Source organism: Monodelphis domestica, chromosome 1, assembly GCF_027887165.1.
Source record: "Monodelphis domestica isolate mMonDom1 chromosome 1, mMonDom1.pri, whole genome shotgun sequence".
In the NCBI taxonomy this organism is placed as follows: domain Eukaryota; kingdom Metazoa; phylum Chordata; class Mammalia; order Didelphimorphia; family Didelphidae; genus Monodelphis; species Monodelphis domestica.
The window spans coordinates 123,194,157-123,210,727 of record NC_077227.1 but is presented as its reverse complement, the minus strand read 5'-3'; the positions used below and the strand labels follow the sequence as shown (position 1 = coordinate 123,210,727).

Genomic DNA, 16,571 nt, shown 5'->3' with positions numbered 1-16,571 from the left:
CAAGTTATAATCTGTTTTAAGCTCACACAGATAACAATTGTTCTGATCCATATGCATTTCCCTAACACTGTCTTAATGCCAAATAGTAAAAATAAAAGAAAAAAACCTCAGCTTTTCAACTTCCCCTTAAAATGAGATCAGTATCCATTCAATTATACCAGATTTGTTTTCCAAATGGTATCATAGAGAATCCAAATTTTCAAATAAGTAAATGAAACACAATTCTTCACACGGGCCATTTATTCCAAGCATTTCAGATTATAAGACCTAAGCTACTACCAAAGATTTAGAGGCAGTCCCTTGTTTTAAGTGCTAATTTACCACGATTCTGGTAGGGGAGCATTCACTTAGTATGGAGCTATAAACATATCTGGGTTTTTAAATTATTAATGGTTAACATTCAGAAGTTCAAAAAAAAGCCAATTTCTATCAAGTCACTCCAGCTCCCTATAATTCTTCCTTGTTTACTTATATATAACTAAAGAGTCCAGTAAAATTCTTGTCCCACCCTCTGGTTAGCTGAGAGGGAAAAGGTAGAGATGGGTTGGAGAGGCTATAGAAAGGGCTTTGTTCTTCTCCCTCTGTTTCAGAGCCTGAAAATTCCAAGGTGCAGCTTTTTATTACCTTAGCTCTTATTTCAACTCAGGTAACTGACAATTGAACTCAGCTGAATTATGGTCAATCAGCTACAATCTTGTTATTCCAAATCCTTTAATATGTTCTTATCAATTATAAAAAACTGTTCAACAGCTTATAAAAGCATAACCCAATTAAAACTCAGTTTATGATTACTATTATTCAAGATACCATTTACTTATATCAATTTATTGATTAACAGTCTATAGTAGTGATTAATCCAATATATGCTTAAGGTATCACATCCCTGTTTTTATTCTTCATCTTTATAGTCTCATCCTTCTTGCTCCACTTGGTCCCTTGGCTCTAATCAAACCAACCTGCCTGCTATTTATGGGCTCTTAGAGATGAACTCTTGTTTTATCTTGCTTAGAATTAAGCTTTTACCCTATTTTCTTGCCATCAGTTCCAAATCATCCTGTAATCTGGGCCCTACTTCCAAAATGTTTTCTTCTCTCACTAGAAGTTCTTTGAAGGCAAAGATTGTCTTTCTTGCTTTTATGTAGATCCCTAGCACTTAGCATGGAGTCCCTCACATAGTAAAGGCTTGATTCTCTGTCTCTCTATTTCTGACTCTCTCTTACTCCCCCCTCCTTTTTTCCTATTTCTCCCTGACTTCCCACTTATATCCTCCATCTCTCTGCCTTTGTTCCTCATATCCAGTCTACTCTTAACCAATTCATGTACATCATGCCATTTTATAATGATCAAAAATTCTCCCCCCTCCAAACCTTTTTCTACTGCCTTCCAGATCCCTCCTCTGTTCCATATTCTTCTGGCATTTTTGTGTAGTTCATACTATGTTATTATGGTTAATGTGTAATTTATAGATTACTTTGCAGTTTACTAGTTCTATGTCAGTGACATTCACTAGTTCCATTTTCAATTAACTATATTTCCTCCCTCCCTCCCTTTGTTCCTCCCTCTCTTACTTCCTCCCTTCCTTCCTTCCTCCCTTCCCCCCTTCCCTCTCTCCTTTGCTGACAGAATACAATATAAGGTTCCAGTAGATGTTTGCTAAGTTAAGTATTGCCTTCTTGAGTATGTCAGAATCCCATTAACAGTGTAAATTAGATTTTTGTGCACATTACTTTCTCCTTATTTTGATTTTAGCCAACTCTTAATAGATTCATGGGCTTGGGTTATGCTGCTTGGAAGGAGGCAAGAATGTACCTGCAGAACCTGCTTTCAGCTGGGAAAGCAACTTTGAGAGATGATGCTGTTCTACGGAAACGGTGAGATGTGCTCTAGGAGAAGTGCAGGGGCATAGATGGCCCTTGAGGAATTAGATTCGTCTTGTAAAGTAATCCAAGTCTTCATTGCCTTGATTTTTGGAACTCCCTTGATGAGAGAGAGAGGGGAGGGGAAGAAGAGAGAGAGAGAGAGAGAGAGAGAGAGAGAGAGAGAGAGAGAGAGAGAGAGAGAGAGAGAGAGAGAGAGAGAGAGAGAGAGAGAGAGCCCTCTTGGGCTGCTCACATCATTTTACAGGAGTAAGCCATTTATTATTCATCAATGCCTGTGGATAGAGGGCACACAATTCTTGACCTGTTTCAGAGATGAAGGGACTAAAGAATGGAGGCAAGAGATTACATTTCCCTGGGAAGTGACTCCAGTAGCTAACTCTCAGATTTGGCTTCATTTCATTTGGCTTGGACTTGTCCCATGATTCAGAATGTAGTTGCTTCTGTCTAGTGTTCTGAATGGGAACAGGATGACCCAGGCTGAGCTTGCAGACCTTAACTAGAGGGATTCAATTAGACAGGATGCTTGAACCTTTTGATTCTGTATTTCAGTGCATTTACACCTCAGGCCTCTGCCACAATGCACTTGCCAGCCACCATTGGTAAGTATTGAATTTCTTTACCAAGAGATAATTGTTTCATGTATATCAATAGCAAAGATCTCACTGGCCAACCCAAGCCATCTTTTATCAGCCCACGATTTTCAGAGAATACAGTTTTGGGTGACTAGACAAAATGAAAATGAGAGACTGTAGGAATCCTTTTCTTCCCATCATTATTCAACATTCTTCTTTATTACTGCAGAAGGTCTGTGATTATATCATGTGTACTTCTTCTTCGAACATGAATTACAAGCTCTCCATGCATTTTGAGGTAGTTTTGTGGGTTGCTCTGACCAAAAAGGTAATAATTGAATTGCCAACTTTCCAGTGGCAAGTCTATGCTTTTATTTAGAACAATTCTTAGATGACAGACATGCAATTGGCCTGTACTCATCCTGTTTGAGCTTGAGTTCTATTGACATTGCTTCTTTTTTGTTTTGTAAAATTAATTTAATTTTTTTATTCTGAAGTTAAACATCAAAAAACTTATCATATATACAGCAAAATACAAAGAAGAAAGTTACATTTGAAACTGAGTCTCTGTTTCATAATACTTAATTTTTTAAAAATGGTTAAATGTATTCCATGCCCCACTTTTAAAACTGTCCTGTTTTTTTTGTGCTGGATTCTTAACTTTTTTCTGAACTCTTTTCTACATTAAAAAACCCCCTATGTTTCCATGGCCTTCTCTTTTTTATATCACTGCTGGATTTTGAGTCCCTTTGTTCTTCAGTCAGTTCAGTTGAGCTGGACTCTTCATGGCCCCATTTAGGGTTTTTTTTGGCGAGGATACTGGAATGTTTTTTTTTTTTTTTAATTTCCATCTCCAGCTCATTTTTACAGATGAAGAAACTGAGGCAAATAGGGTTAAGTGGCTTTATCTGGGTCACATAGCTACTAAGTGTCTGAGCCCAGATTCAAACTCATCTTCTTATTCCAGGACCCAGCATGTGATCCACTGTACCACCTAACTTCCTGAATTGAGTCTCTACTTGAAGATATTATGAAGTTACTTTCTTCTTGATTGGAAATTAGGGCACATCTATAGCTGTGATATTTTTTTATACTGATGGGGCCTTCTTTGGTTAATTTTTCCTTCCAGCTTTAATTCTTCAATTGATGCATTTTACCAAGACATGATTTCATCCTTTGTTGCTTTGGTGGTCAGCACTAATTGTTCTACATCTTGATTGCCTGGTTTTGGGGACTGTCTTTCACTTTCTGAGGTTAGGCACTGGTGGTAGATCTTTGCAATTCAGACCACTGAGTCTTTAGGATCCTTGATGGGATCTCAGAACACAGTGCTAGGGATCTTAGAGATCTGTAGTGCTTGTTTGGTCCTGTTGTCAGGTGACACTCTTCCCCTTGCTCCCTGGGGCTTCCAAAGCCTTCTTGGGAGATTGTGAGCACCTTGAGACTTTCTGATCACCTTCAGGATTTCATGGGGGAAATTCTTGTAGCCTTTGGACATAGAGGCTACACTTGTATATGGCCAGTCCGTGGTTGAACTGGAAGGTGATCTGGAACTTGGATTAGTTTTTGAAAACCTACATTTATCTGTCATATGACCACTGAGACATTGTAGAAAATCTTTAATGAAGGACTTCATCCAGGCACCACCTCACTGTTTACAAATTCTATTGGAAATAATATTCTCTAGTCTTGGTGATTCTATCATCCAGAAAGCCAAAGCTTTCAAGAAGGAAAGCATAACTCAGGTTAATAACACTTGACTCTGTTCTTCACTGAGAAGTGAGGAGACACAGAGGAGGTAAGGGGGAGGGGGACTATACCTCATTGATATCAGGAATTCCAAAGTGAGGATGCTCCCTTTACCAATGAGGCTGGCGCATTCTCTGCAACTAAAGAATTACACCAAGCAGTGAAATGTTCAGTGACTTGTCATGCGAGTGACACAGCCAGGATGTCAGAGGTAGGTCTTGAAGCTAAGTCTTTCTTTCCTCTAGTCCAGTTTTCTGACCACCATGCCATCATCCAAATGACCTTAGGGAGAAGAGCTGTAAAAGAAAGGCACAGCATTTGCAATTCATGAGCCAATAATTGTGAAAGATTAAAAAGTCAACAACAAAAAAATCCTTACTTGTAGGTACATGTATAAAATAACCTTTCAGGATGCCATTATTTCCCAATCCTTCGAAACCTGTGAACAGTGAGGAACAACCCAAATGCAAGACTTTACATGTATCCCTATTGATTTCATTTGATTGTATTTAGCCCAATACTTTATAGCCTATTAAGTTCCTTCTGGATCCTGATTCTATCATCCACTGTGTTAGCTATCCCTCTCATTTTGGTGTCATCTCTAGATTTGTTGAATACTCTGCCTATACATTATCCAAGGCACTGATAAAATGGCAGAATGGCACAGGACCAAGGCTAGATCTCTTGTTTACTCTACTGGAGTCTTGACATTTAACCCTTAACAGGTACTTTTAGAGTCAGACCATTTAATTCTTAACTGAACTCAACTGATTATATTCTCCACCAATCCAAATCTCTCCATCTTTTCTCCACAAGAATATTATGACATACTGTATCAAAAGCTTTGCTAAAATCTGGGTAAATTATATCCTCATCCTCTCTTCTATTATTAGTATTCTCCAATTTAAAATCTTTTCTCAATGACTTATATTTGGTTAAACATTTTACTTTCCTGGTTGTCCCATCATCTCTGTGATCTATATCAAATCATCTTATTTCTTTTTCAGTTTCTTCCTGCATTTTTTCATTAGAGGTTCCTTAGTTGGTCTTTCTGCCACTAACCTCTCCTCTTGAGAATCCCAATCCCACACAGCTGCCAAACTGATGTTTCTTATGACAGTGTCACTCAGCTACTCTAAAATCTCCACTGGCTCCTTTTTTCCTCCTTTGTAAAATACAAGTTCCTCAGTTTGTTATTTTAAACCCAGGACATGATTATGAAGGTTTCCAAACTGCCTTTCCAGAATTTTTACCCTTAGTAAACTTGTATAGGCTAGCTACTTATTTACTTACCATTCTTTAACATAATGTTCCATTTCCTTAATCCAAACCATGTAAAACCCCATTTATGTCACATTTAGTCTTGTTCCACCCCAAGCAGTAGCTGCCTCAAATTCTCTTATTTTGTCACTAGGAACTTTTTGCTACTTTTACAGGAGATTGCAAAGAGTTTTCAAGATCATGTGTCTTGACTTACTTTTACTAGCCTGCTTTTGATATAGGTCTGCTTAGTGGGGTCTTAAACAAATTGAACATTCAAAATTTTATGTGGTAGGTAGATTCCCTCACATATGTGGCATGTTTTGAACTGGGCTGAAGCCTTGAATTTCTACTGTGAGTGTGAATTCTTATTTCTAATTTCTAATTAGAAAAATTTGGTCTCCATCTCCCAGAATTCTTTTCTTGTCCCAAGAATCTTTTTCCTCTTGTTCACCTTTGCGTTTGTTACATTTGTATTTAGGTTTTGGGTATCTCACCTCCCTCTTTCTTTCACATGAGACTGGGTGAGTTCTCCCTGTTTTTCTAGCTTTTTAATTTCCTTTTGCTTCAAGTTAAATATTAATATATATTATTAAATATAATACTTGGAGTATTGAATATTAAGTTTTTAAATTTACACTAACTTACACTTTTTTAACCCTTACCTTTCTGTCATGGAATAGATATAGTAGAGGTTCTAGGGCAGAAGAGCAGTAAGAGCTAGGCAGTTGAGGTTGTGACTTTAGGATCACACAGCCAAGAAATGTCTGAGGCTAGATTTGAAACCAGGACCTCCTGATTCTAGGCCTGATGCTCTATCCACTGAGCTACCCAGCTGTACAGCTAACTTGTTTCTGATATAAATTTGTAACTTGCAGTCCTGTTGTGGAGGGAGTCCCCCTCAGCCTACACATATTTTTTGCAAAGCATACAAATGTTATTTCTAGCAAATGCTGTTGAAAGAAATGTCTCCAGATTACAAATGGCACTCACTCAGAGGTTTGATTTTGTTTTGTTCTCTTTGTAGCATACTGCTGGCAAAGCAGGGACTCATTACCAAGGTAATTGGCTTATTTTTTGCCAACAATAAAAGCCAATCCCCATGACTTTGAAGCAAACCTTGGATTTGCTAGGATTGTGGCACTTAATACTCTTGGCCTCTCCTATGTGGAAGCAGCAGGAATTTGGAATGCCAAAGGCTATTGCTGACTCAAAGTGGCCAAAATACAGTCATTCCTAATTAGTTCATCCCTCTCTACTGGAGGGAATATGCAGAGTAATCATCTTAACTAGGAACTAGCAATCAACACCCATTTCCTCCCTCTTGAGGAGGTCTTTTCCTTCCCTGCTTTTTCCTTTGATACCCTATCATTTGCTAGCCGTGTGACCTTGGCCAAATCACTTACCCTGTATTGTTTTAGGGTATAAGTTGTCTCATCTGTTACGTGAAGATGGCCATCCTTTATCTTCCTGATGGTAGGGGATGAGAGGTCTTTCTCTTTTTCTTCTTTATTTGGGGGGTGGGAATCTATAATTTAATGATTCTATTAAAAAAAAGATTTTTCAAGGAAAGAAGCTTAAATTTTGGGAATCACTTTCATTCTGGATCTTTTTTTAACTCTTACCTTTTGTCTTAGAATCAATAGTATGTATTGGTTCCAAGGTGGAAGAATGGTTAAGGGTTAGGCAATGGGGTTAAGTAACTTGCTCAGAGTTAACAGAACTAGGAAGTATCTGAGGTCAGATATGAACCCAGGACCTCCCATCTCTAGGCTTGGCGCTCTACCCACAGAGTCACCCAGATGCCCCCTCCAGGATCAATTTTTAGAAAAGTTTGTGTCCATTTCATTCTCACAACCAATCTGCTAATTCTATTTCTATAGCTCTTCCTCTCACCCTTTTTTAAAAATCAAGGGTTTCTTCATCATCTGCCAGTCCCTGAGTACCTTTATTTAGGTTTACACTATGACCCATCCAAAACTGGCCATGCCTTTTAAAGTGTGCAAAGGAACAAGATGAGAAGATGTATGTGTGTGTGTGTATGTGTGTATCACACACATACACTGATATCATTTTAAGCTATGGGGTCACACATGCACTTTCAAAGATGGCAAAGTTCATCATCATTTCAATATCTAATAGATTCCTAGACTAGTAACACCAATTTATAAATTCTCTTCTTCCAGGTTACTTCTTAACTTGCAGACCATGCAATCTCTTGGCTTTTCTTCTCGTGCTGTTCAATTCAACAAAGACTTTCAGGTTCGAAAGGTGCCCACCTAGACAAGTGATTCATCAATCTATCATCAAATCTCTGCTTAACCATTTCCAGAGATGGGCAACTCCCTCACTAATTTCTTTTTCTTGACTTTACCCAATCTACTTTTTCAGAAGAAACACAAGAGGGCAGCAGAGAAATTGTCTAAATAGATTCAGAACTTGGCAGGAATTTAAAACTTAAACCAAGAAGAACTAGATAATAGGAGTCTGGATTTAGAATTGGAAGGAACTTTGGAAGCTTTCTAGAACTGCCTTCTCATATTACAAATGAGGAAACTGAGGCCCATGAAGGTTAAGCGACTGGACCAATGTCATCTAGGTAGTAAATTTCAGAGGCCAGATTTGAATCTACAGTCTCCAACTCAGGAGCCAGTGTGTTTATTCCTTATTCCATATCTAGGTAAATGATGAAATGCTGCCAGTGTGGTGAATTTACAAAGAATATTACCTAGAACTGGAAGCCTTATTTCACAAAATAGCTAAACATTTTGGTGTTGCCTTCTGTTTTTCTGCAAGTACTGACTATTTATTCTTACAAGGTTTGTCTTGTTAAATAAGTAACTTCTCTCTTAAAAAAACAAACTGCCCTTTCCCATGAACTTCTCCTTTCATCAGTTCTTTCAGAGGTGTGCCATTCTCTCCTAGAAACTGAAATGCTTTATTGTTGATGGGGATTTCTTTTCTCTTCCTACTGTAGGAGATTACACTGACTTTTATTCTTCTCGACAACATGCTACCAATGTTGGAATCATGTTCAGAGGGAAGGAAAATGCTTTGATGCCTAACTGGTTCGTATTATTCTCTATTCTTAGTTTTTTAAAATAATCATATAATTGACCTTTCTGCTTGTGATGTTGGTCCTCAGAAATCAAAATGAGAGAAACTGTAAAAGATTCATAGTGAATTGTGAATTTTTTTTCAGTTTGAAAAAATAAAGTACTTTGAGGGAGAAGTCACACTTGAATTTTGAAGGCAAAATTTATCACTCATTCATATTGAGAATTTTTGGTGATTTATCCTTTTAGAAGTTCTCTCTCATCTATTATTTCCTTTAGACTCTGTAACAGCCCTTTGAGGTAGAAGGACAGGACCAAGACTATCACTTCTATTTTGCAGGTGATCAATTTGAAGGCTAAAAACTTGGTTAAGGTCATGGTCATTCACAGCTGGAATGGGAATCCTAGGCACATGACTCAAGAGACCCTTTTCCCAGGCTCTCCTGATGAGAATTACCTTCACCTTTCTTTTCCTCAATTACTTCATCTGCAAAATGAGATTTCCATAGACCAGAGATGTTAAACAGGTGGCTCAAGCCGCCTTGACTACCAAACTCTAATGTAATCAGATTAAAATATAATTGGGAAATATTTAACAAAATAAAGAAAAATATAATAGAACAAAGATAATATTAACATATGGTCTTTTGATAGAGATTTTTATGTATTGTTTAGTGATCCCCATTTCTGTTTGAGTTTGATTCTGCTGTTGTAGATTATCCATGACAGTGATGGCAAACCTTTTATTTTTTTAGGTCATGCTTTCCCTTTCTTTTATTTTATTTCATTTTTAATTTGGAAAATTTTATTTAATTAATTCATTTGGAATATTTTCCCATGGTTACAAGATTCATGTTCTTTCCATCCCCTTCCCTCAACCCCCTCCTGAAGCCAATGCGCAATTCCACTGGGATTTACATGTGTCATTGATCAAGACCTATTTCCATATTATTGATATTTGCACTAGGGTGATCATTTAGAGTCTACATCCTTAATCATAACTCTATTGACCCATGTGATCAAGCAGTTGTTTTTCTTCTATATTTCTGCTCCCACAGTTCTTTCTCTGGATATGGATAGTGTTCTTTCTCATAAGTCCCTCAGAGTTGTCCTGGATCATTGCATTGCTGCTAGTAGAGAAGTCCATTACATTCGATTGTACCACAGTGTATCAATCTCTGTGTATAAGGTTCTCCTGGTTCTGTTCCTCTCACTCTGCATAAACTCCTGGAGGTCATTCCAGTTCCCATGGGATTCCTCCACTTTATTATTCCTTTGAGCACAATAGTATTTCATCACCAAGAGATACCAGAACTTGTTCAGCCATTCCCCAATTGAAAGGCATCCCCTCATTTTCCCATTTTTGATGGCAAACCTTTTAGAGACTGAATGTCCAAACTGTAACCCTCATGCTGTATGTGAGCCCCACTCCCACCTTATTCCAGACAGGGGAGGGAGGAAGCACTCCCATTGGGCTGCTGGGCAGAAGGGTAGGTGATATCCTCAGGTAGAAATGTCCTCAAGTGTGCCTGGAGAGGGGGAGGAGAGAAGCCTTCTTCAGCAGGTTCAGGCATATGTGCCATAGATTTGCCAAGATGGACCTATGAGATCCTTTTAAACTCAAATCTTATGACTCAAAATGAAAATATTTCAGATCAGTCAGTACAGAAATGGGAAAGGATTAGGGATTAGTGACAAAGACAAAGAGAGAAAGAAGAGAGGAAGGAAGCAAAGAATGTTAGAGTAAGAAGGATCATGTTCATAGATTTAGAATTGGAAGAAATCATAGGAGTCATTTAGTCCAATCTCTTCCTTTTATAGTTGAAGAAACTGAGGACAAAAAAAGCCAAGTTACTTGTTCAAGGTCACCCAGGAAGCAAGTGGCAGAGTCAAGATTTGAACTCAGGTCTTCTTATAGTATACTGCCTGTTAGAGATCTTAGAGGTCACCTAGTCCAACCTCTTTCTTTTACTAACACGGAAACTAAGGTCCAGAGAAGTTTTAGTGACTTGTCCAAGGTGATATATGTATATATACATGAATAATTCCTGAAAAATATTTGGGTATTTGCTGGCTCATTTTTAAAGTTTGTACTTTTTTTTAAGTAAAGTTTACTTTCTTTGAAATTAAGTTATTTTAGTTTATTTAAAATGCCCTTTGTGGTCGAATATTCAATAAACATTCACCTTGAAAAGAAGAAATAAAATTCCCTGGTTGCCACTCTAATGAAATATATTTTTCACACCTATGGTCTGTCATAACTGGGCCAGGACTAGATTCTCACACCTCTGAACTCCCAGTTTAGGGCTCTTTTTTGATCTCATCTGGTACAATAGAACCAACACTCCAGACTTGGATACTTTGCAATATTCTATCTATATGCCACAGTGACTCAAAGGGAGCTTTGTTTGCTTGTTGGGTAGTAAAGCCAGCCACTGCTAGAACTTGAGTACTGGCTGTGATGACTCATAGCTTGAACTGACTGATAATTGTGACTCAATTTCCCCAATCTCTTCCTCTCCAACTGCCAAAAACCTTCTTTTTCTTTTAATTAAATTTATTTTTTTTAAGTAAAAATCTATTTTCTTTTTCTTCCACATCCTCCCTGCCCCCAACTACAGTGGAAAAATCCAAATCAAAACAAAGTCTGTGTAATAAATTGGCATAGTCAAGCAAAATAGATTTGCACACTGGCTTCTTCAGAGCATACTTGTCAGGGTTGGCTCAAGGATAATCTCTCCCATTTCCCCACCCTGAGCCTCCTAACTCCCTAGAACTTAATGAACCATACACTAACAGGCAAAAGGAAGGAGGAAAAAAGCAAAGGAAGAGCCTGGATTATGTGCAGACTTGATTACAAGCCTCAAAAAAAAAAATCTAGCTTTAACTATATGAGGCATGATTGTGTGAGAATTATGACCATCTGTTCCCCATCTCTTCTGGGTAAAAGAACAAATGGGAATATTTGATAGTCTCAGCCAAGGGGAGGTTTTGGAATTGTCTTCCCTAGAGATCTTTAAGGAGAGACACACAGCTAACTCACTAGGCTTTACAGAAGAACTAAGGATCTTAAATCTAGAGCTGGAGCGTTTCAAGTGCCTTCTCGTCCAACCCTCTTATTTCCTCTCAGTTTCATTCTAATTCTATTGTTTTGTTCCTTGTGATCCATTTTACATATATCTATCTCTCTTTAAAATGAATAATCTTTATTTGTGCCTTTGTTTTAAATGTATTTTAAATTTTTTTATATCTCCTTTATTTCCTTTCTTGCTATACCTTCACTACCAGTTATTGCTACATAATAACAAATAAATAAGAAAATTTTAAAAATCAAACAACAATTAAGCAGAATTTATCAATATTTATTAAGAATTTCCTTGGTGCAATACACTATTGTAAGCTCTGGGGATCTAAAGACAAAAATGAAAAAAATCCCTTCCCTTGAAGAGTTTATATTCTAATGAGAGTGATGGTATAAATATATATATATATATATATTTATATATATGTGTGTTATATATATATATAAATACATATAAGTATTTTTTATTTACACACAAAATTTAAATATATTTAAGATGCTTAGTAGATAGATGGTAACCTTTGAGCAGCTTAGAGAACCAGAACAGGATTCTTACCAAATCTTAAAGGAAGCTAGGGATTTTTAGAGGTTGAAGTGAGGAGGCAGGACCTGGGGGGCAAATAGCTCAAAGGTGTAGAGGCCAGAGATGGAGAATTAGAGATGCAAATCTAGGCATTCTCTACATGTAGATGATTTTTGAAGTTACCTAACGAGAGAATGTAGCATACAGTCCAAAAAGTGAACAGAGCCTAGGACAGAGCCTTGGGGTTACATGTGTAATTAATAAAAGACTAAATGACTAAGGAAGCAAAGGTTCAATCTTCTGAGCATATCGATTTATTAAGCAATGCATAACAATTTCCTAACAAATTCGGATAAGGGACCTTCCTGAGTTTAGGACTAGACCCCAAATACAGAGAGAGACGGATTTTTATACATTAGAAATAATAAAATGAGGTCAATTAATTAAAAGGAAGCAATACAACATTAGACAATCTGATTCCTAATAAGAAGAAAGATGAAGGATTTTTCCAAGGAAGGGGAGGAGTGAACAGGTACATTCCTGAATTCAAGAAAATAAATGTTCCATTCCTCCCCAAGTATCTGCATTAAATGAAAGGAAGAATAGAAACAATAACTGGTTGGTCAATATGGGGCCAGTTTGCAGATAAGGCATATGGATTGCTTGAGATGTACAACTATGAAAAAATTCCTTGCAGCAATCTTAGGCTCTGATTGTGTTTCTGGTCATCATTAACTAGGGCATGATTAAGGGGTATCTAAATATCAGGTACAAGTACTGTTTCCTAGCCACATAGGGCTTCGTTCAAACAGTGCAGTAATGCTTTCTCTCAGTTCACACAACTGAATACATTTTTCTCATAAGAAAGAAGTGGGATTAGACCCATAACTGAATAGAACGGGCACTGAGCTAATGCTAGAATTGAGTCACAAGATGGAATCCATGTGGTTCACCTAGTTCCTACTCCATGCCCTAATCCCCTCAATTTCTTCACATGCACAGTTACTGATTTTGAATTGACTGAGTCTAACCATTGTGGTTTTAACATATTATGGCCAGGAGAACTGCATCCCCCAGCATGCCCCAGGAGTCCCTCCCCTCTACTTCTTGGCATGGGATTGGTCTTGAATTGGACCAATCACGTGCTAGGGAGGGGCCACGCCCCTCCTTACTTCCAGGCGTGGAATTGGTCTACATAAATACCAATTCCACACCTAGGAGGGAACTTTGAATTTGAGAAGATTCAGGTTTTTGCTGGGTTAGTTAATTTCAGCTGGGGGTGGAGGTGGGGTTTTTCTTTTAATAAAGTTTTTAAAAAATCAAAGTCAGATAGTTTTTTTTTTTACCTCTTTCACCATATAGGTATAGTGCCGAGCCCATATTCTCTCACTCTTCTACAAATGAAGTAGTTTATGTCAGTTTTTAAGCAGCAAAATCATTTCCCAGTATGCTGCCTTACCCAACTTTCATTGGATCTTCCCATGTAACAAAAAACAAATAAACAAACAAAAAAACTAGATCAAGATCCAATCACAGTATTTTTTGGCCCCAAACTGTACATTTCTGATTTGACCTTTGTTCCAATGTGAGATGTTGGTTGTTGCTGATGAGTGTTATTTCAAATGTCATTTGAACCAGGCTGCACTTGCCAGTGGGATATCATGGACGAGCTTCCTCTGTGGTGGTATCAGGCACGCCACTACGAAGACCTGCAGGACAATTGTGCCCTGATGAAAGTAAGTTCCCTGTTAGTAAATTCCATGATATTCACTCTAGATAGATTTGCCAGTGGCACAGCCTGTTGATGCCATGGATCGAGATGGTTCTTTCCAAGAGGATTGTATCAATAACAGCAACCTCTTTTGTTTATCTCTTAATTTCCCAGGCAAGCCTCCAGTACAGGGTGTTTCTAAACTTTTGGACTTTGAGTTGGAAATGGTAAGATATGCATGTAATTTTTTTTTATTGCTACTTATGTTTAGGAGCTAATGCTCATTATTTCTCTGAAGAAAGACCTTTCCTAAAATTCCAGTAGTGGCTTACCTCAGGTGATAGCCACCTTAACATTTTTCACACATGTTTAGTCTGAAACCAGAATCTCTTTGGATTGATGATTTGATTCTGAAAAAAAGTTTTGCAATTTGTCATACCAGTGGATTTTAATCCCTTGAATATTGATGGTTTTCTGGATTTTTCTATAACATATATTGTGGCTCCCTTTATTGGAACTGAACTAAAAATGCCCAACATGTCCTTTTCTTACTACCAGAACTGTTTAGTGTTAATCACATCCCAGCTTCTCAGTTCTAACTGATATTTTCTCCTTTTATATCAGGCATTCTTTGTAGGCCCTGGAAACAAACTTGGAGAACCAATTCCCATTAATAAAGCCCATGAGCATATTTTTGGAATGGTCCTCATGAACGACTGGAGTGGTAATATACCTAAATGTTAAAAAAAAAAAGTGAGACAACCAGTAGAGATCATGGTTACTGTTTTGAGGTTCTCAGGGAATTGTGGTAATTTTATTTGTTATTATTAAGGTCCAATGAAATTAAAATATTTAAGACACTATTGTTATCACTAATGTTAGTTAATAATACTTTTTAGTATCTATGAATTTCCTTTCGGATAGCAATGAATCTTTTTTTTAACCATCCCTTTCTATGGTACATTATACTTTACAGAGCAACTAGTTTTACTTGTTCCTCACATCCTTGTGAGATAGCTAAGTCAGACATTATTATTCCTTTCATGTACAGATGAGAAAACAGGCCCAAAGATGCTGTTTGTGATCATATATCTGGGATAAGAACCCAAATATCCTGGTTCTTGGTCAAGTGCTTTCCACTGTACTATGCTACCTCAATTTTGTTTCTTATTTGAAACCTCTTTTCTTTTGGCAAACACAAGAAAGATGAAGTGACCTAAATGATCACTAAATACTCTGCCTACCTGGAGGTGATCTTCATTGGTTCCCATGAATGACATGATTTTTATCAATGACTTGAGAACTCACTTCATATCTCCACCGCCCATAATAGTGCTTCTATCCTGGGCACAGAATGACCAGAGCATTGCCCCAAGAGCAGGAAAAGGGAATTTGGGAATAACTATGCAGTGTTTTCCTTGTCCTTTTGCAGGGTAGCTTTACTATTTGACTTTTTAAAAAATGTTCCTTTCAAACTGCTTGGAAGAAATTTTAGAGTGAAACAGATATCTTGTTTTCCCCACTATAGCTCGGGATATCCAGAAGTGGGAGTATGTTCCTCTAGGACCATTCTTGGGGAAGAGCTTTGGAACAACCATCTCCCCGTGGGTGGTGCCTATGGAAGCACTCATGCCATTCACATTGCCTAACCCAGTTCAGGTAAGCACCAGGTGAGAGAGCCTCTAAGTAAGGTGAGCACCAAAGGAAAGAGACTCCTTGGACCTCATTGAAAGGGACTCTCATTTCCCAATGGAAGAAAAAATTATTTTCCACTGGAAATTGCTATATATAAAAAGAGGTACAACATATAATTGCATGCTAGCATATAAAAACAAATCCATTGAGGATTATCCAGCCATAAAAAGGATGTTCTTCATTTATATATGTGCTTTTGCTATGGAATATGTGGTATAATAGGATTGTAGCAAGTTTCACTCACTTGGTGTGGTCATGGGCCATTTTAAAAATATTAGAAATATGTGTCAATTCCATATAGTTGCCACTTAAGGATGTGGGAGAATGAAAAATAGGAAGAGAAAAAATTGAGAAAAGAGGAATGAATAGGGAAATATATACAGAGAAATATACAGGGCATGTATAGACAATACAGACAGAAAAGGGTGGATAGGCAGAGAAATAACAATAGAATTAGAGAAAGCAGGACATCTAGCTTTTGATAAGAAGAGACTGGTAAAGAGTGAAGAAACTAGTAAGGAGAGGTAAAGAAAGAAGAATTAAAAACAAGAGAGAAAGCAAGAGGTAGAGAAGTTGTAAAATCATGTTTTGAAATTAGAACATTTCACAAAGTGTTGCTGGTTCTTTGCTTTGTCTGAGCTTCCAGAGAGAAGTATTTCTGGGTAATTCCCTGGCCTGTACCAGAAGTAAAGAGGTTGTGATATAGCATGTACAGGATACCCCAAGACAAAAGACTCCCTCTTCTGCCATTGCTCACTTTCAGCAGCCTATACTCAAAAGGTTCAGTGGTATCATCTTGGCACGGTATTGCTTCACCTTGGATTCCCCACCCCACCTCTCTTCCAGAGGGGGTCCTTGGCATATGCAGGAACTATTTTACTACAATATGTAGGCATCTTGGATGGCACATGATATAGGATGTCCCCGAAATCTGGATGCATTTTTCAGTTATAGCTGATTTACTCTGGAAGAGAGGCACCAGGAGAATGTAAGGGAAAGGAAGACTTGGTCCCAAAGTAGAAATTTTTATAGGAGAAATAACT

At 37.7% G+C, this 16,571-nt stretch overlaps 1 protein-coding gene across 2 annotated transcripts in view; it reads left to right on the top strand.

Annotated features, from left to right (window-relative positions):
* FAH (fumarylacetoacetate hydrolase) overlaps positions 1-16,571 on the top strand; it is a 54,884-nt gene that overhangs the window by 18,868 nt on the left and 19,445 nt on the right. For both annotated transcript variants that reach the window (XM_056806058.1, XM_056806063.1), the window contains 7 exons: positions 1,750-1,871; positions 2,430-2,479; positions 8,439-8,529; positions 13,761-13,858; positions 14,008-14,060; positions 14,458-14,557; positions 15,362-15,492. In XM_056806058.1, the coding sequence (XP_056662036.1) occupies positions 1,750-1,871; positions 2,430-2,479; positions 8,439-8,529; positions 13,761-13,858; positions 14,008-14,060; positions 14,458-14,557; positions 15,362-15,492 (645 nt within the window). The remainder of the gene's footprint in view (positions 1-1,749; positions 1,872-2,429; positions 2,480-8,438; positions 8,530-13,760; positions 13,859-14,007; positions 14,061-14,457; positions 14,558-15,361; positions 15,493-16,571) is intronic.